This window comes from Mycetomoellerius zeteki, unplaced genomic scaffold (assembly GCF_001594055.1).
Source record: "Mycetomoellerius zeteki isolate Tzet28-1 unplaced genomic scaffold, Tzet1.0 scaffold126, whole genome shotgun sequence".
In the NCBI taxonomy this organism is placed as follows: Eukaryota; Metazoa; Arthropoda; class Insecta; order Hymenoptera; family Formicidae; genus Mycetomoellerius; species Mycetomoellerius zeteki.
In genome coordinates this window covers 219084-235849 of record NW_017256190.1, presented here as the reverse complement: position 1 = coordinate 235849, position 16766 = coordinate 219084, and the positions used below count along the sequence as shown (strand labels likewise).

The 16766-nt window shown below is 34.5% G+C and overlaps 3 protein-coding genes across 8 annotated transcripts in view; 1 reads left to right on the top strand and 2 right to left on the bottom strand.

Annotated features, from left to right (window-relative positions):
* LOC108731384 (vegetative cell wall protein gp1) overlaps window positions 1-2910 on the bottom strand; it is a 22780-nt gene extending 19870 nt beyond the window's left edge. Inside the window, exons 1-2 of one of the 4 annotated variants that reach the window (XM_018461687.1) lie at window positions 2750-2909; window positions 1764-1890 (exon numbers count right to left, since the gene is read on the bottom strand). The gene's annotated coding sequence lies outside the window, so the exon portion shown is untranslated. Of the gene's footprint in view, window positions 1-1763; window positions 1891-2749 lie in introns of all 4 variants that reach the window. The other 3 variants (XM_018461688.1, XM_018461686.1, XM_018461690.1) reach the window with 3 other exon arrangements.
* A 4918-nt stretch (window positions 2911-7828) lies between these two features.
* LOC108731380 (zinc finger protein 3) lies at window positions 7829-10935 on the top strand. Its single transcript, XM_018461679.1, has 5 exons — window positions 7829-7993; window positions 8900-9224; window positions 9444-9713; window positions 9789-9971; window positions 10314-10935. The coding sequence occupies exons 1-5, from the start codon at window positions 7829-7831 to the stop codon at window positions 10682-10684; spliced, it is 1314 nt and encodes a 437-aa protein (XP_018317181.1). The 3' UTR covers window positions 10685-10935.
* Window positions 10936-13279: 2344 nt separating this feature from the next.
* Sam-S (S-adenosylmethionine Synthetase) overlaps window positions 13280-16766 on the bottom strand; it is a 16071-nt gene continuing 12584 nt past the window's right edge. For all 3 annotated transcript variants that reach the window (XM_018461731.1, XM_018461732.1, XM_018461730.1), the window contains 5 exons: window positions 15674-15817; window positions 15107-15325; window positions 14623-14805; window positions 14372-14505; window positions 13280-14206 (listed from right to left, as the gene is read on the bottom strand). In XM_018461731.1, the coding sequence (XP_018317233.1) occupies window positions 14101-14206; window positions 14372-14505; window positions 14623-14805; window positions 15107-15325; window positions 15674-15817 (786 nt within the window). In that variant the 3' untranslated portion in view covers window positions 13280-14100. The remainder of the gene's footprint in view (window positions 14207-14371; window positions 14506-14622; window positions 14806-15106; window positions 15326-15673; window positions 15818-16766) is intronic.

The following is a 16766-nucleotide window of genomic DNA, read 5'->3' as shown; positions in this document are numbered from 1 at the left end:
CTAGGTATGGCAAGGAATATAAACATTTTTTTTCGATTTCTTTGAAACGGAGCAAAAACGAGCATATGTCTATAGGACTTTTTTTCTTAGTTTTTTACTCCTCTACACGCTCCCGAAGTTTTGCGATTTAATTTGGAAACACCCTGTATATATATATATATTATATACATATGTCTATTATTTTTACATTTTCATAATGCAAATACTGTGTTCAAATGATACATTCACAGAAGTGCAATTAATGCGACCCGGGCACGCCAAGTTTTTTCTTTACTATAGTTGACCATTTAGTCACTTTCAATCAATCTTATGTATCTTGCGTGATAAAATACTGAACTTGCATTTATTTCGTATCCGTTTTTGATTAAGAAGAATATAATATTCGATACCTTTTTTATACACTTGGTGTACAATTTTTCTTTTTTTAAAAAGGTTTTCTTAGGGATTTCACTACTTTTTGTATATTTTTATATATGAAAATATAATATAAAATTTAAATCTTCTAAAAAGAGAGAGAGAAAATAATAATAATAAATTGTATATTTATTGAATATTTAATAATATATAAAAAAAAAATTAAAATTAATTGCTTTCCTCTCTTCCACTCTTTCTCTCTTTCTTTTCCTCTGTCGTGCTCTCTCGTCTTCTCTTGCCCTAAGGGAGGCTGGGCAGGTCTCGCATTTCCCGCGTTGCATGTTGGGAAGACTGAAGGATCAATAATTGCCCTTATGATCCCCATGCGTGGTGCGTGCGGCGCGGGCGTGTGATGGCAAGCCCCCACTCTCTCTCTCTCTCTCTCTCTCCCCCCCCATTCTCCTATTTTTGGACATCACTTAATCACCGAGCTAATACTCACCCTGCTTTGCTGTGTGTATTTCTCATTATATTTCTTGTACACAATTTCTCATCTTACATTTTTCTTTTTTTTATATTATATTCATACATTATTATTTTTGTTTTTTTTTATATATAATATATGTTCAATGATGTTACTATACTGTCGTATGATCAATTCATGTATAAGTTTTTTACGCCTGAGGGGATCTGTCCCAGGGTGTGTAATAAATAATGATTTCTTCCTCTCTCTCTCTCTCTCCCCCTCTCTCATTCTGTCTCTATTTATCTACCGCGTGTGTACGTCGATAATTATTACACATGTATATGCATTAATGTTCACTTGCATTGCTAATTTTATAATATATTATTTAAGTGAAGGCAGCTTTGATGGACAAAACGCTTTACATGCATGTGTTTATACGTGTGACTGAAAAAAATCCGAAATGACCCCTTTTCGGGACTCGATCGATCTGCAGATCTCGATATCGACTGCACATTAATATTACATCATATTATATCAATATGTAATATCAACGTCGACATTATAGAATGTTGTTATCAACATAGGATATTGATTAATTAATATCCTATATTGATAACAATTAATATCCTATATTAATATTGCATATTGATATAATTGTAATATAATGTAATATTAATATTACATGGGATTGGGAATTAATATTACATAGCAGAGACGATGACAATTTTTGCGCTTTGCGGAATTATATTCATCGGTATGACGCACGACGTATCGTCTATTTTTGGCCGATTGTTTCAACGATACGGTGCAGTGTTGCGTTCAAAACAACTTTTGGCCGTTCGCGATGTGTTGTGACGGATTCACCCGCGACGGTTTAAAGCGCGATGCGAATAGACGGGGCGGCGCGCTGAGAGAGCGTTGTCGTGTAAATTTCAATCACCACCTCTGCAAGTCGCAGCGTACTGACGAGATACGCATTGACGGGACGTCACACGTTTTTTTGGCTGGACGGATCTGCCTCTACAGACGATACATCCCGCTGACTCACTCGTAGTTTAATTCGAGAATAACTGTAACGATATAAATGATTTCTTCGTGATATAAATAATTATTGTGCTTTATACTTCATTTACTATTATTTATAACGTGCTGCTCGATTCTACGAATTAATTACATGAAGATATAATTTATATATGAAGATATAATTTACACGCGAAGTAGAATAGAAATTAATTTTTCCTAAGTTTATTTGAATATTTTATGCTGATTAGAATCATAAATTGGGCAGTTTATCGAAGAACTGAAGAAGAAAGAGGAATCAATCTCATTGTAGATCATTTTATTGAAAGAACTGATCATTTCTGTCTCCGTTAATTGTAATTGATGGCAACGACGGCTTGGCCTAGTTTCTCATGACAATTAAGCGGTGCCAAGATGCGGTAATTGAGTACGACAATTACCTTGTCAATTACGTTGCTAATAAGAAAGAAAGGTAGTATAATCTTTAATGCGAACGATTTATGGAATAGAATGCAGTAATTTATCACTGAATTTTTTTTTCCAAACTATAATTGTAAGCTGCACCTACAAGTTGTGTTATAAAAAAAATATAGACGTTTGTTCATTTATTCTTTCGAGATTTTCTATTTATTTTTTGATCCTCAATTTTTCATATTTTTGAATTTCTACATCATTTAATTATTTTTTTCCTCTCTTTTCACGTTTCTCTCACATTTTCCTACGAATTTTTCACTTTCCTCTGCACCACCTGCATTTTCGATCTCTTTCTTACGCCTCCGTATTCTATCGTCTCCTTCATTTACTTCCTCGGTTTCCTGTCTCACCTGATCTCTCGTATCCTCGTTTCCCGCGGAACGCGATCGATGACGGAGATTTCAACGCGTGATACAACAAGAACGCGGCACCTACCTTCGCGCTGTTATACGTGGAGCATGCGAATTCTCCTCGGGTGGCGAAACACACTGGACCCTCGGAAAAGCGAAAGCACCGGAGAGCAGCAGAAGACAACTGTCGTCGGTCCCCTCCCTCACCCGGAACCGCCGAAATCGTGTACGGTCCCCTCGACACCTTCCTCCGCTGCAGTTATTTTCGACTCCCGAGATGCTCTGTTTCTCTCCCTCTTCGATGCTCGTGGTATTCGGCGGATTTCCTGGCAATCGGGAAAACTCTCACTCGCATGTCGTTTCCAAAAATTTCGTCTAACATAAGTGATCTACGTAATCTTGATTGGCAAAAACATCGTTGCCGATCGGCAACGGTTTATTTTTAGCAAAATATCACGAAAAAAGAATTTAAAAAACTTTTCTCTCTCTCTCTCTCTCTCTTTTGTTTTTTCATGAACAATTGAGCACTTTCACATTTTCGCGAGTAATAAAATTGCACCAACTTTTTACATATTTTATGCGCAGATAAAACTAAGAACTTGTGACGACAGGTTTCATAGTTTAGAATCACTCATAGAGAGCTCGCAACGTTCTAATTGTAAGAATGATTTCATCCTTTTTGTTCATCAAATGTTAAACAAGAACAAATGATGTTTAGCGAGCATTCGATGTTTAGATGAGCATTGCGAACTTTAAGTGGCATCTTTAATTATATAATTAAAAATTTTAATTATTTACTTCATTGTCTCTAATTTTTTTTCTGTATGTATTAAATTTAAAAAATAATTCTCTAATCCATTCCGGTCTAACAATTTTTTCCACGCATTGATTGGAAGGTCTATATTTAATAATTATCTTAGTGGTAACGTTTCTTATCTTGTGTGGTTTAATGAAGAACAGGAGAAAAGGAACGGACTATGTATCTACGTAATATCCACATTCGATAACTCCGAGAAGTTACATTCGTCGAATATCTGGCGCATAACATTGTCGAGTATTCTACGCGGACGATTACCAGCGTTCGCAGCCGGTAAATCGTATGCTTTGTGTAACACGTATCCCTCTGTTAACGCAAACGAAAATAAATCTGTCTAAAGTGGCATCGTGCTTCGCTTTGTTTCCATGGTTTGTTCCGGTCTGTTCCGAAGCGAAATGCGATACGATTCCCAAAATGTTTAGCTCTCGTATTTTTATACTGCTATTGAAAGACGCTGAAATCAGAATGGTTGTATTACAATGATGCTATCAGAAGATAATCTATGTTAGACATATTATTATGTTACATGATATTTATCCATAATCTGAACGCGAAGTTCATTGACGGTAAATGAGAATTTCTCGAAGTATAGACTTAACAGATATATATGTAAATATTCTGAAGGATTAATGGATTAATAAACTTTTTATAATAAAAGATAAAATAAAAAATTGTGAATTTAATATTTTTTTGAGAAGATATATTAATTTTACAAAAATTATTCAATTGAATATTTATTAATTTGAAGAAAGAGAGGCAGAGAGGAAGAAAGAATTAATTTTTAAGAAAATATGTACAAAAGATGAATAAAGTTTCGCCTTGTACTTTTCATTGCTTATTGAAACAGTCCATTTATATGTCCAAAGATATTTTAAGTTTCATTTCCGGAACAGGTGTTCACAACGAGTGCTTTCGCTTCATCAATGGGGAAGTAACTTCGATCAAGCTTCAAATCAATTACAAACAGAATTACAGAGTAAAATTTTTAACTATACAATTAGTAGTCCCTGATTTTTCTATATGTTAAACAATAAAAGATTAATAACTCTTTATTAATAAAATAATTTGATAAAATTGATCAATTAAGTTAATCGGAGTTTGATTGATGGAGCCTTCAAAATTTTAACGTTAAAATTTTTAAATATAAAATAATTCTAATATTAATTTTCAGGGCGACTTTGATTAAATTAACCTCTGATTAATTTAATTAGCGAATTGCTTAGAGCAAATTTTTTAATTTTATTTTATTTTCCTAATCTAATATTTTTTTAAATGTAAAACAACAGAAAAATTAATAATTCTGTCCAAATATAGGTACAGTTTGAAAAGTTGATTATCAATTAAATTAATCGGAATTTAGTCAAAGAAAAATTATTTTGAATCTTTATAGAGAATCACGATGCATGTAATATTTTCTCAATTTGTCTTTCCCAATGATTTACGTCTTATTGAGCTGATCGTATAACTGATCATGATTCGAAATTATTTATTATCCTACGATATTATATGAGAGCTGCTAATGAAATCACAGTGTTCAGTTGCTAACAACTTCCACGGTCAGCTATTCGTACCACTTCGATTTCTACATTACCGTCTCGGGAAAGAGATCCGTGTCTACAAGCAATCGTGCTGTTGTTCGGAATCTCACCCTCTTGTATGCAGCGTAATTTCATAACAGTGGCGTTTCAAACTTAAAAAAAAGTATACGTTAATTAAAATTTTGCAAAATCATAAATCTCTCAGAAAAGTATTTTTTTATGTTGTTTCTGTACTGAAAATCACGCATTGACGATTTCACAAAAATATGTATTGAAAGTAGGATCCGCTACTTTTGATTATCGGTGTGTCGTACTTCTGCTGGTGATAATAATCTACATTTAATAGTTTCGACAGTAATTACAGACAGAGTGTGTCCTTTAACGATGCAACGCGAGAATCGAGTAATTTGATATCGGCGATCACTAATTTTCATTGGGGTGATTTTAATCAAGTTTTAATTAATTTATAATCGATGATTAATGTATTAATAAATTTATATCAAGCAATATATATCTGTGCTATCTTAATTTATATTAAATAATATCTGTATTAATATGCATAGAATTAGGTATTAATATCTATTTTGTTTAAAAAAAGGGTCGATTTCAGATAGTATTTATAGTTTGAATATTTAGGGATGATTCTGATGAACTCCGTTTGACTTAATCGATAATTATTTTATCCAGTGGTATCTGTATTATTTTATTAACATTAACAGAATTATATTAATTCTTTTGTTTAACATGCAGAAAAATGAGACAACTGATTTCAATACTAATTCTGCCAATGGCATTAATCGCTGAATTAATCAAAATTCGATTCAAATATTGTCTTATATTCATTTCCAATAATATAGATTAAATTTAATTACGGTTTAATTTATTCTTTATCTTTTTCTAATGTTTAGAAAAAAAATTAATGTAAGTTAAACTGACATTAATAAATAAGTTAATCTAAATTGATAGAAATGAACATTAGATCGTTAAACTCATTTCCATTGTTTCCATTGTCAAGGAGGGGTATATGTATCAGAAGGGTTAAACAATCAAACTATAACTAGGAACGATGATTCGAGTTTGCTGAATTAATTGCCGATTAAGTTAATTCAGCTGATGCCCTTTTCAAATCGATAATCAAGGAGTTACGGCCCACGGATTTAAGTATAGAGCTCGGTCTATCCGTCGATACGTATCGCTCCGGGTGACCGAGGAGGTGAGCGTGATGGTGCGCATCGCATGCCTCCTTCATTTTCCACGGCGGTTCTTCCCGTCGAAGAGGCGCGTGCGACGAGAGATCCGACACATACACTGTAAACAAATATGTAAAATTACTTAAATATAATGTATGTAAAAATTACCTACACTGTTAAAAATGCTATGAAATTTAATGTACTTTTAAGTTACACAAATTAAATTCAATTTTATGACAATAAATTAAATTTAATGTATCTGCAACTGAAAAGTATATTTGTGTAAATGAAATTTAGTGTACTTTTCATAAAATTTTACGAATTTTAGTACATTTTTTATTAAATTTTATATAGATTTGCATGAAATTTAATATAAATAAACATTAAATTTAAGTTACTTATAACTTCATTTTCATTGACAACATTAAATATTTTTAATGTACCTGCTTGAAATTTACTTCCATTAACGGAGAGAGAGAAGCAAATTTCTTTTTTCTTAACAGTGTACATAATTCATAGTGAAAATATATAAAATTGTGTGTTTTTACAAAAACTTGGACTTTTACATCTATAAATCGTGTAAATATACCTTCATATTAAACGAAAAATTTATGAAACTACGCATATTTTTGTAACATTATATAACATAATGGTAATGTAGTATCACGCATATCATACTTACATTTTTATATCCGTAAACTTCAATAACATACAGCTTAAGAAAAATTATACGTAATTTATTGACGAATACTTAAATATTTCTATAAACTTAACTTCATTAATAAATTTGTTTGCAAATTCTTTACTACAAAGAAGAATAGTTTTATTTGTAAAGTTGACAGTGATTTTACTTTAAATATATCTAAATACACACCTTTGACGGTGAACTTAAAAATTACCCGGCCACTATGATTGTTACGATCTCGCACGTAATTCTTTTACAGTGTACTGGACTATCCGTTTATCGGACAGTCCATTTTTCCCGCTGGAGGGAGGCTGGGCAGGGCTCGCATTTCCCGCCGTTGGGAAGAATGGAAGATCAATAATCGTAATCGCCCTTACCGACTCTCGCGCGCGCGGCAATGGCAGCCCACTCATTCGATCTCCTCCCGACGCTTCTCCTCCCGACGCTTCTCCCACGGCGGTGTTTGTGCCGTGCTACGTTCGATCGGCTTTAGAGATCTCTCTCTCTTCGTTCGTTTCCTCTCGCTCGCGCTCGCGGCCGTCCGGATCGCGCGTCTCTCTCGCTCTCGCGTAGCGCTCGCGCTCGCGCGCGCGCGGATCCATACATACGTAGCGTTTCTTCCGCCGAAGCGCGCAGCGCTGCAGTCCGCCGTACGCGCCCGCCATTGAGGACGACCGCCATTATAGATTCCGTTGTGTGTGACCGAGTCTGTTGGCCGATTGCGACTTCTCACTCGGGAAAACTCCGTCGCGTTTTCGACGTTACACGCTCCGATCGTGCACTTGCCGTGCAAATTCGAAAAAGGAGAGCGCGGGACGGGGATAGATAAGAGCTGGATAGAACGTGGGAAGGTGGGAAAAGGGATATACCCCGTAGTAGAACCGATAGATCGACGAGCGGCACCGCGGGCACCCACGGCTGGAAAGGGCGCACGATGAAAACGTACAGCAGGAAAAAGGGCGACAGCCCGAGCAACGTGATCATCCATGTCAACGAGCTGTGCCGGCTCTGTCTGGCGAAGGAAGAGGAGATGGTGCCGATCTACGACGACGAGACCGTGCCGATGCCGCTGCGGATACTCTCCTGCGTCAATATCGAGGTGGGTCGAGGGAGAGGAGAGGAGAGGAAAAAAAAAATAGCTACGCATGAATCCGACGACGCAAATCACCGGTCGCGAACAACACGTCGTCGTCGTCGTCGTTGTGCTTGTCGTTGTCGCTGTCGTCACGTTCGATTCGCATCGAGCGATAATAATCAGCGGCCGGAGGAGCCCGATCATTGAAAAATAGGAATCTAGTTTATCTCTCTGCGCACGGCGTCCTCTCGCATATTGTCTCCCCTCTTCGCTGCGTCGTGTTGGCGTATACATGACACGCACACATTCACGCGCGGCGCACGGTAACAGCTACGTCACGCCGTGCCGCTCGGCGTTACATACGTTATATACATCAATACATGTTTACGCGTGCGCGCGCGAATGACGTTGTACGGGCGATCGATGTTGCGCGCGGGTTCGCAAGTACCCGGCCTTACCGAGTTATCGACGAACTTATGCGACACGATAGATAGCGGTGCGCCTTTTACGCTAAGCGCTACTGCCTTATTACAGAGACCTAGAACCGGCACGGAGGCAGTCCTGTTTACTCTACGGATTTATAGAGATCTGTAATGTTAGTACGCGTCGGACGTGTAGCGTCCCGATGTAATTCGCAGCTGAGCTTTTTTTGAGGAATCGCAGCTTCTTGAGACCCGCCGTCCTCTTCGAACCGCGACTTCTCTCGACGGCACGTGAACTCCGAAAGATGCTCGAGCTTTCCGCGTTCCGATCTGAAAACGTTCGACTATGTTAGAGAAAGGCAAGATAAATTTTGTTAGGTTTTGATTGTTACTAAATTCTAAAATATATACTACATTTTTAATATGTCGGTTAAGCTCTACTTATCTTATTAATATAATTAATATAATTAAAGTTGATAAACTGAAGATCTTGATATCAATGTTTTAGGTTTTCGAGCAGGATGGCCTGCCTAACATGATATGTCATCCCTGTAAATATCAGTTGGAGAAATCCTATCAATTCAGAAAAAAATGCCAGGCTGCGGACTCCAAGCTCAGAAAGCACATGAAGTTGATACAACAGTTGACCGGGCAAGACGAAGAAGGCGAGAGCCAGGATAGCAGTAGGGAGGAGTCCCAAGAATCCACGGGAAAGTCCAAGCAAGTTAAGCAGCTGCTAGCTGATCTGGTTTCAACGAAAGGCAACAGTGGTCAAACAGATGGAGATCCTATCGAGGTGACAGAAGAGGAACTCGTTGGTGGTTATATCCTGGGTGTGTTACTGACAAGGAGTTTATTTCATTGCATTATCGATATAAATGGGCCAGTTTCCATTGGCTTTTTAGAATTGAAAATTTCATTAGAAAAGATGGCTTAATTGTCATTTTAGAAACTTGTATTTAAAATTTATTACTCTGGTAGGAAGTAACATTGAGAAATGTTTATAAATATTTAGTTCATATATATATGTATTGTTATTAATTGATACGCAGGAATGGCTTCTGAAAATCCGGAGTTGGAGGAAAATATTTCGGAGGATCCGGAGAACATCACGCTGGTACCTGCTGAGGAACGAATGGCGAAGGCACGCTGTACGATAAGGACGTCGCGTATCAAACAGGAGCAGGAGTCCGACGACGAGACGGAAGAGATGCAGCGAGGAATAGCGAATGATCACAAGAATGTCTACATGATGGAGGTCACCAGCGACAATCCCAATGAGCCCGATTCGTTGAAGTTACAGCCTATGGGTGACACAATTGGTAAAGAATTCTACAAGAGGTTATCTGTAATGGAAGAATGCGACAGTTACATAAAAAGACAAATGTATATTGCAGTTGATGCTAATCCGGAATTGAAGGTGTTTAAATGCGACAAGTGCCCAAAAGCGTTCACTCGGAGAATAATGCTGAAGAGCCATCAGTCGGTGCATTCTACACAGAGGGGATTTACGTGTCAGGCGTGCGAAAAATGGTTCCCGACAAGATCTGCGTTGGTGAGACACGAACGTACACATACAGGTTGGTATTTGTTATTTTGTGTGTATTAATTATGGATACATATATATGAACTAAATATTTGTAGATATTTTTCTCAATATTATTTCTTCCTAGAGATGTTAACTAGCTTATCTGGCTAGCTCGCTGAAATTGCCTCGAACAATTTGCCTATTAAGAAAAAAATCTACCATTTCACATTTATGATATTAGGAATTTTAATCACGCAATCGTAAAAAATCTTCTTTTTGAATAGATTGTTTCTTTTTAATATGTCACGTAGTGTTTGTTTATGAGTGTTGAAAAATGCGCAACTATTAAATTTATTATAGGAATAATACAATGTTATCTTTATTTATATTACAGGCGAGAAACCATTTGGTTGCAACATTTGTCACCGTGCTTTCGCTCAGAAGGAGATTTTGTTCCGACATTTAATGACACATTCTGGCCAAAAACCGTTCCAGTGCCAGCATTGCGATAAGAGCTTCACGCAGCGAGAAGCACTTAAGGTGCACATGCGTCGGCATCAGAAATTAAATCCGAATGATATTCAATTGCATCATTGTCAACTTTGTCCAAAAGCTTTCTGTCACGCGTCGGGTCTCAGCAGGCACTTGGTTACGCACACTGGTAGAACGTACAAGTGCGTCGAGTGCGAGAAGACATTTACAGATAAAAGTTCACTGCTAAGACACAGTCGTATCCATGCACCCAAGAAAATCATAGCAAATTGAGCAATATTTGCTCAGTTTGTTGTGATTTTCCTGGGATCTAGTGGGTATGAAAAATTCTTTCAAATTTTTATCTGTGTCGGAATTAGACCTGCAGTGAATATTGTCTATATTAACGAGAAAAATTTTCAATCTAGATTTTTCAAGTTTTTTGTGTTTATTTCATTGAGACGGGCTTAATTGTGTAATCTTATATATAATTCATACATTTAATGTTAAGGAACATTTAACGTATATTTATTTTAGTCACTTTTGTATAAATACTAGCAAATCTTATCATTTAAAAAACTTACCCAAAAAATACAGTAAAATAAGATTCCTTAGTATTAAAAAATAAAAGGTTACAAAAGGGCGTTTAGGAATCGGCGTTTTTTTACCCAAACAATCTATCTGTATGTACACGAAACGGAATTTAAAATGTAAAAATTAAAATATTTAAAGCAAAAAATATGAAAAATTTTGAAAATAAGTTAATTTTAATATGAAACAAATACGACAAAATGAGAGTACATGTATAAAGAAGTATTGAAACATCTCGATTACTTCATTGCTATTTATACAAGAATGATTAAAATAAATTCAATATTAGTTTTAAGTTCCGAACATTTTTTATTCAATTGATATTTTTATATGCATAAAGGAATTATAATTTCGTATCACATTTTTCAATACTAGTGCAATTTAAACGAAGCATATGCGACATAAATGTCAGCTGAATATAGAATAACAACATTGAATACATTAATATAATTTAGCTTTCCCCTTTAGGCAGCAATCATATTCTTATATATAATTTTTATATTTGAAATATAAATGATTATGTATCGTATACTCTTTCCGATGTAAGTTTATGTTATCTATAATTGATGTATATAGTTCTAAATACAAAGCTATCTTAATGGAATTGTTTATGTGCACATAAATGCTATTCTATTGTGATTATTATCTTTATAATTACCTGGCTTCCTAAAATCTATTTTATGCTATATATAATCATTTATAAGAGGAATTATTTTAAAACAAAAGAATTACTTGACATATAAAAGGAGAAAAATATTGCAAAATCTTATGTACAATGGGAATAAGTTGCACTGACGAGTCTATCATGTACGTTTTATTTAAATCTACTTTACTGGATACGCTATGGTACTCTACTGTAGAAGTATTGCTACAATGTAGCAAAATGCGCGACAACAGGTGGAGCGTAAGAGCTATTTGATTATTCGGATTATTCTACATGTTATACATTTCGTTATATCGTTATACTGTAGAGTGACCGTGCAAATGGATATAAAAATGACTCGCTACATTCGCAAACTATATAGCCAGTCGCAGCGTCTTGTGCGACAGAGCTCATGTCATTTGTCGGGGAAAACATTCACAGAAATGCAATATTGGTCCATTAAGTGCAAATTATGTTTTGCGTAAATTCTAGGAAGATCGAGGATGTTTATCTATGTAATGGTGCGGTAGTACACAAAACGACAGAGAATGCTTTTATTAAAAAATCCGTTTTATTATGTGTTTTTTTTTAATGATTCTGTGCACTATTACATATTGCCGAAATCGTTTTCACGTCGCAAATCGCATCATCACATCAATTCTGCCAGGTGATTAAATATTTTTTTTTACAACGGTTTCTTAATTTTTGTTTGCTATTAAAATCCGACAATGTCGGACAATATACCAAAGAATAATGAAAAATTCTACAACAGTTTCGAGCTCCGTCACACGGTCTGTGCTGGACCTCTACCGAGATTAGATTTTCAATTTCGCATCTTTTTATAATATCTGCTGCAATTGTTCTATTTAGTTAAAACAATAGCAAAGGGGGAAATGACCGTACATTCCATGGAGCTATTAAGTACATTGCATAGTTACGAATATTCGTGTATCTATACCTATACTATAAAATGATGTGAAATTTAATTTCATTTACGAAGCTGTAGACTCTCTACTAATCTGATGATTTTTTAAATACTCTGAGATATTTAATGATGATTCTACTCTAATTGATAATGTATTCGATCCGATATTATGTTGTAACTATCTTTCGTAAAACTCATGAACGTGACGCGTTCATGACGTGCAAACGTCATTTCCTTCTTTGCTACACATACATTAAGGATACACTGTCAATTTACACTTCCTTTTCCTCTTCAACGATTAATAATTCTAATGAAGATACGTACACGAAAGATCGATCGGTAATTCGATAGTGTCATTAATGAAATAAAATACTTTACGTAAATCAGCGGTATGTGATTCATGCATTCTGATTAAAAAATTGGCTCGTTTATGTCCATTTTTATCAATGTAAATTAACTTTAACTTACACTGGTAAAAATGAACATTAACTGATCAAGTCGGAGTATCGAACTTTCATGTACGTGCGAGGGACTAATACAGCTAAAAATCTATAAGATCTGCAGTTACATTCCCGAATCTGAAAACACGTACCGAGATATGCGCTTGTTTATACATTTTTTTTAAAGATGAAAATTTTATCTACTACAAGTTCCTTTTCTTCTTACTTGTTTGCAAGTAAATAGCATCAGCATGTAATTTGCTGTTACTAGACTGACAAGAAATATTTTAATGAGCTTTTAATACGTTATAGTCTAGACCAAAATAAGAAACATATTTTTTATATGTGATCATATGCCCTTTTTAGGGAATAAAACACTTTGATGAAATTCGACTCTATAAAAGATATGAAAAAAATTTTTTTATAAAAGTTGTGTGAATGATCTGCAGTATTTTATAATGGTAAAAAAATTTTTTAATAATTTCGGCAATATTCGCTTCGAAAGAAACCGATCGATTTTTGTGAGTGTTCCATTTTTAAAAGCGAGTATAATCATGTATAAAAAAACACACGTCTCTTACTTTAGTCTGGACCACACAAATTAAAACTCATCAAAATCGGAGGGAGACACTTCTTTGTGTTTTCTTGTGAATCACTCACATCAGTTTAAGAAAGAAGTTTTTAAACATCTAAACATGAAAATGCGCTTTATAATATAGGTTCAGTTCGCTCTTTTCGCAACGCTTTTTTTATAATGCGATGTAATGTATTGGATTGGATGTAATATACTGGATTATAAACGATATTTGTACTATGCCTGTCGTCACATATAATGCGGTATTCCATGGCAAAAAGAACTAGAAAGAGAACTGCCCATACCTAGTCCTCTCTATTGCTAAGTATTGGCGTAATCGATGGCCTCGATAATGGCTGCGGCACGGAGATCGAAGTATATCGCGGACGAAATTCTTTTCTTTTACTTGAAATAACACGGTTTTTTCTCCGAGAAAAAGGTAGAGAGGGAGATAGAATTAGAGAACGAGAAACAGATGTTCTATCAAATATCTAAAACCGAAAAACGCCAAAAACCAATTTAAAATCCATCCTCTCATCAATCGAAAACCAGCTTTTTTGGTTGCTCCCATGTGAAACCGTCTCGTCCAAAGTGACCGTATGTACTGGTTTGTTGATAAATAGGATTGCGAAGGTTCAGCTCTCTATAAAGAAAATAATATACTTTAATTAATTTTTTTATCCTCTTGGTTTATTATTAATGAATTATATATAATCATTGTAATATATCATGTGAGCAAAATAATATTTATTATAACAGTTTGTGTAATAAAAGTATTAAAATTACGAGAAAAATTAATTATACATACTTGACGATTTTTCCGGGCCGCAAATCGAAGTTCTTGTGCACTATGTCTAAGAGCTCGTTTTGTGAACGTGTGGATGTGCCATAATCGAAAACTGTGATAGACAATGGTTCCGCTACTCCAATGGCATAGGAAACCTAATACAAATAATCGCAAATTTTCTATATAATACAAAGTTATAGAATTTCACATTATAAAAGTTACAGAAATTGTTTAATTTATTTCAATAAAATCTTGGTGCTTGTAAATTTTACCTGTACGAGGCAACGTCTGCAAAGACCAGCTTTCACCAAGGATTTGGCAACCCATCTTGCAGCATATGCAGCTGATCTATCCACCTTCGTAAAATCTTTACCGGAAAATGCACCACCACCATGCGCTCCCCAACCGCCATACGTATCTACGATGATTTTTCGACCAGTAAGACCAGCGTCACTCTGAAATTTGTAATAAGAGTATATCAGAAAGAGAGAACACAACTTACAAAATATAATGCATATTTAAGATTGAGTAATATTGGCATTGTCATGTAATAGTTTGAAACATAATTATATACGTTTTATATAATTGTATATTAATTTTTTAAAATTATTAAAATATTGCAAAATATATATTTGAAGGATTATTCTCAGTTTAATTTTTAGTATCATAGCATTCAAAAGTAGCAAATATATAAAATACATCATCGAATAATCATCACTGTCTATGAACTTCATTTTTTTTGTACTTTAATGGTACCTGTGGTCCACCAATAATGAAAAGCCCGCAAGGATTCACATGGAAGACTGTTCTTTCATCCAAATATCTCGCTGGAATCACTTCTTTAATGACTTTCTCCATGACCGCCTTACGTAACTCATCTAGACTAATTTTTTCACTATGTTGTAGTGACACGACAACAGTATGGACTCTTATAGGTACGCAGGTTCCATGGTCCATGATGTATTCACAGGTTACCTATCACATACGTAATCACACACGTTTGATACATAATTGTTTTTTGAATTATTAATGTATTGCAAAAATATATTTGATGGATTATTCTCAGTTTAAATTTTAACATCATGGCACTCACGAGTAGCAAATACATATTCATCTTCGAATAATCGTCATTGTCTATAAACTTCATTTTTTAATTGTCTCTAAGCATGAAAAGTATCGCGAATGATTAGATTGGAAATCTCCTAAAAATTTTTTAAATCCGGTAAATACTTTTCTATTTGTTTTATCATATCAAATTTAAACTCTACGCTTTGCAAATTAAGATAAATAAAAAATACGTATGCAGATATATAAAAATCAAACCTGTGTTTTTGAATCTGGACGAGCCCACCACAGTTCGCCACTTCGTCTTAGCTCGGCGATTTTCTGATTCAATTTATGCGCCAACACGACCGTTAGTGGCATACATTCATCCGTTTCATCAGTTGCGTATCCAAACATTAGACCCTGGTGGAAGAATTTGAGTTATTCCAGCTAAAATTTACGAGATATAAGCTTCACAAGCAAAATATTGTACATATAACTTTAAATATATAGATCAGTTATTTGAAAATATGTGCCGTCAAAACATAAAAGTATATTTTTGTGCATGAAATAAAAGAAAGTTTAAATAAAAATAGAAAAACTTTTGTGAAGAGTAAATTATTGCATAATATTAATATACATGTATACAAAACTATAAAAAAGCAAGCAATAAAAAATAATGCAGTAAAGGGTGCCACACACAGAACAGAACATATAAATATGATAGAAGGGAGATATTGTCATTAACAGTAAAAAACTATTTATAAGATATTTACATCTCACCATTAATAACACAACCAACCAATTAATTTAATTACATAACAACTACCTAACAAATTCGATTAGGATTATGATCTCAGCCAGATTAATTTTATTTAATTTAAATTATTTAACAATATTTACATTCTCGACTACAAAATAGAATCATATTGAAGTGATTATTCTATGGGGATATTATGGATCCATATATAGTAGTGTAAAACGTATGTTTTCAAATTTACATAAACTTTCATGCATAAACTGTACTCTATACACTCACCGACGAGATATTATTAAAGACCGACATCCTTATGGGAGTTCGCGTTCTTGTTAATATTGAAGTAATTAAGAGTAAAAAAACTGATAATATTGTACTAATTTTATGATTTATTAGTTTAGTAGACGTGTTTATCGGTGTACGTGCATTTAAAACTCAATAATACTCGATTTTTCTTTAAAATTGTGATTTCAGTGTTATCGTCAAAGTTCGATTATCAACAGAGATAATAACTGCAGAGAAAAAAATTGTAATTTTTCGGCAATATATAGGATATTATAGCTTTACAAATATGCATATTTATTTATAGAGCATTTATGTAATAAAATATCATGA

Excerpts from the sequence above, each read along its gene's own strand:
- LOC108731380 (XM_018461679.1), top strand. The coding sequence starts at position 7,829 with ATGAAAACGTACAGCAGGAAAAAGGGCGACAGCCCGAGCAACGTGATC. Across the intron at positions 7,994-8,899 it reads TCTCCTGCGTCAATATCGAG|GTTTTCGAGCAGGATGGCCT; the intron begins GTGGGTCGAGGG and ends TCAATGTTTTAG. Across the intron at positions 9,972-10,313 it reads ACACGAACGTACACATACAG|GCGAGAAACCATTTGGTTGC; the intron begins GTTGGTATTTGT and ends TTTATATTACAG.